Here is a 1,080-nt window from a genome sequence, read left to right as displayed (position 1 = left end):
GGGAGTGGGGGAGCGGGAATTCCCGGGAGTGGGGGGGAGCCGGAATTCCCGGGAATGGGGGAGCCGGAATTCCCAGGAATGCTGGGGAGCCGGAATTCCCGGGAATGCTGGGGAGCAGGGGAAGGGATGGAGGTGGGATTGGAGCCGGAATTCCTGGGAATGCGGGGGAGCTGGAATTCCTGGGAATGTTGGGGAGCAGGGGAAGGGATGGAGCTGGGATTGGAGCCGGAATTCCCGGGAATGGGGAGCTGGAATTCCTGGGAATGCAGGGAGCCGGAATTCCCGGGAATGTTGGGGAGCAGGGGCAGGGACAGAGCTGGGATTGGAGCTGGAATTCCCGGGAATGGGGGGGAGCCGGAATTCCTGGGAATGTTGGGGAGCAGGGGAAGGGATGGAGCTGGGATTGGAGCCGGAATTCCCGGGAATGGGGAGCTGGAATTCCTGGGAATGCAGGGAGCCGGAATTCCCGGGAATGCAGGGAGCCGGAATTCCCGGGAATGCAGGGAGCCGGAATTCCCGGGAATGCAGGGAGCCGGAATTCCCGGGAATGCAGGGAGCCGGAATTCCCGGGAATGCAGGGAGCCGGAATTCCCGGGAATGCAGGGAGCCGGAATTCCCGGGAATGTTGGGGAGCAGGGGCAGGGACAGAGCTGGGATTGGAGCTGGAATTCCCGGGAATGTGGGAGCTGGAATTCCCAGGAATGTTGGGAATCAGGGGCAGGGACGGAGCTGGGATTGGAGCCGGAATTCCCGGGAATGTGGGAGCCGGAATTCCCAGGAATGTTGTGAATCAGGGGCAGGGACGGAGCTGGGATTGGAGCCGGAATTCCCGGGAATGTGGGAGCCGGAATTCCCGGGAATGTGGGAGCCAGAATTCCCGGGAATGTTGGGAATCAGGGGCAGGGACGGAGCTGGGATTGGAGCCGGAATTCCCGGGAATGGGGGAGCCGGAATTCCCGGGAATGTGGCGCTTCCCGGCGTTTGGCGGCGCGGGCGATTCCCACCTCTCCAGCTGGGTCCAGTGGCCGCATTCCTGGAGGTGCTCCCGGTGCAGCCGCGGGATCTTGGGAAGGAGGGGAC

The 1,080-nt window shown here is 63.2% G+C and overlaps 1 protein-coding gene across 1 annotated transcript in view; it reads right to left on the bottom strand.

Annotated features, from left to right (window-relative positions):
- Nucleotides 1-1,080, bottom strand: part of EPHX2 (epoxide hydrolase 2) — a 28,899-nt gene that overhangs the window by 2,454 nt on the left and 25,365 nt on the right. The window contains exon 10 of the mRNA XM_017731396.1: nucleotides 1,005-1,063. Coding sequence (XP_017586885.1) covers nucleotides 1,005-1,063 — 59 coding nt within the window. The remainder of the gene's footprint in view (nucleotides 1-1,004; nucleotides 1,064-1,080) is intronic.

This window comes from Corvus brachyrhynchos, unplaced genomic scaffold (genome assembly GCF_000691975.1).
Source record: "Corvus brachyrhynchos isolate BGI_N302 unplaced genomic scaffold, ASM69197v1 scaffold2021, whole genome shotgun sequence".
NCBI classification, from domain to species: Eukaryota; Metazoa; Chordata; class Aves; order Passeriformes; family Corvidae; genus Corvus; species Corvus brachyrhynchos.
The sequence above is the reverse complement of the archived record's forward strand: the minus strand, read 5'-3'. Positions and strand labels throughout refer to the sequence as shown.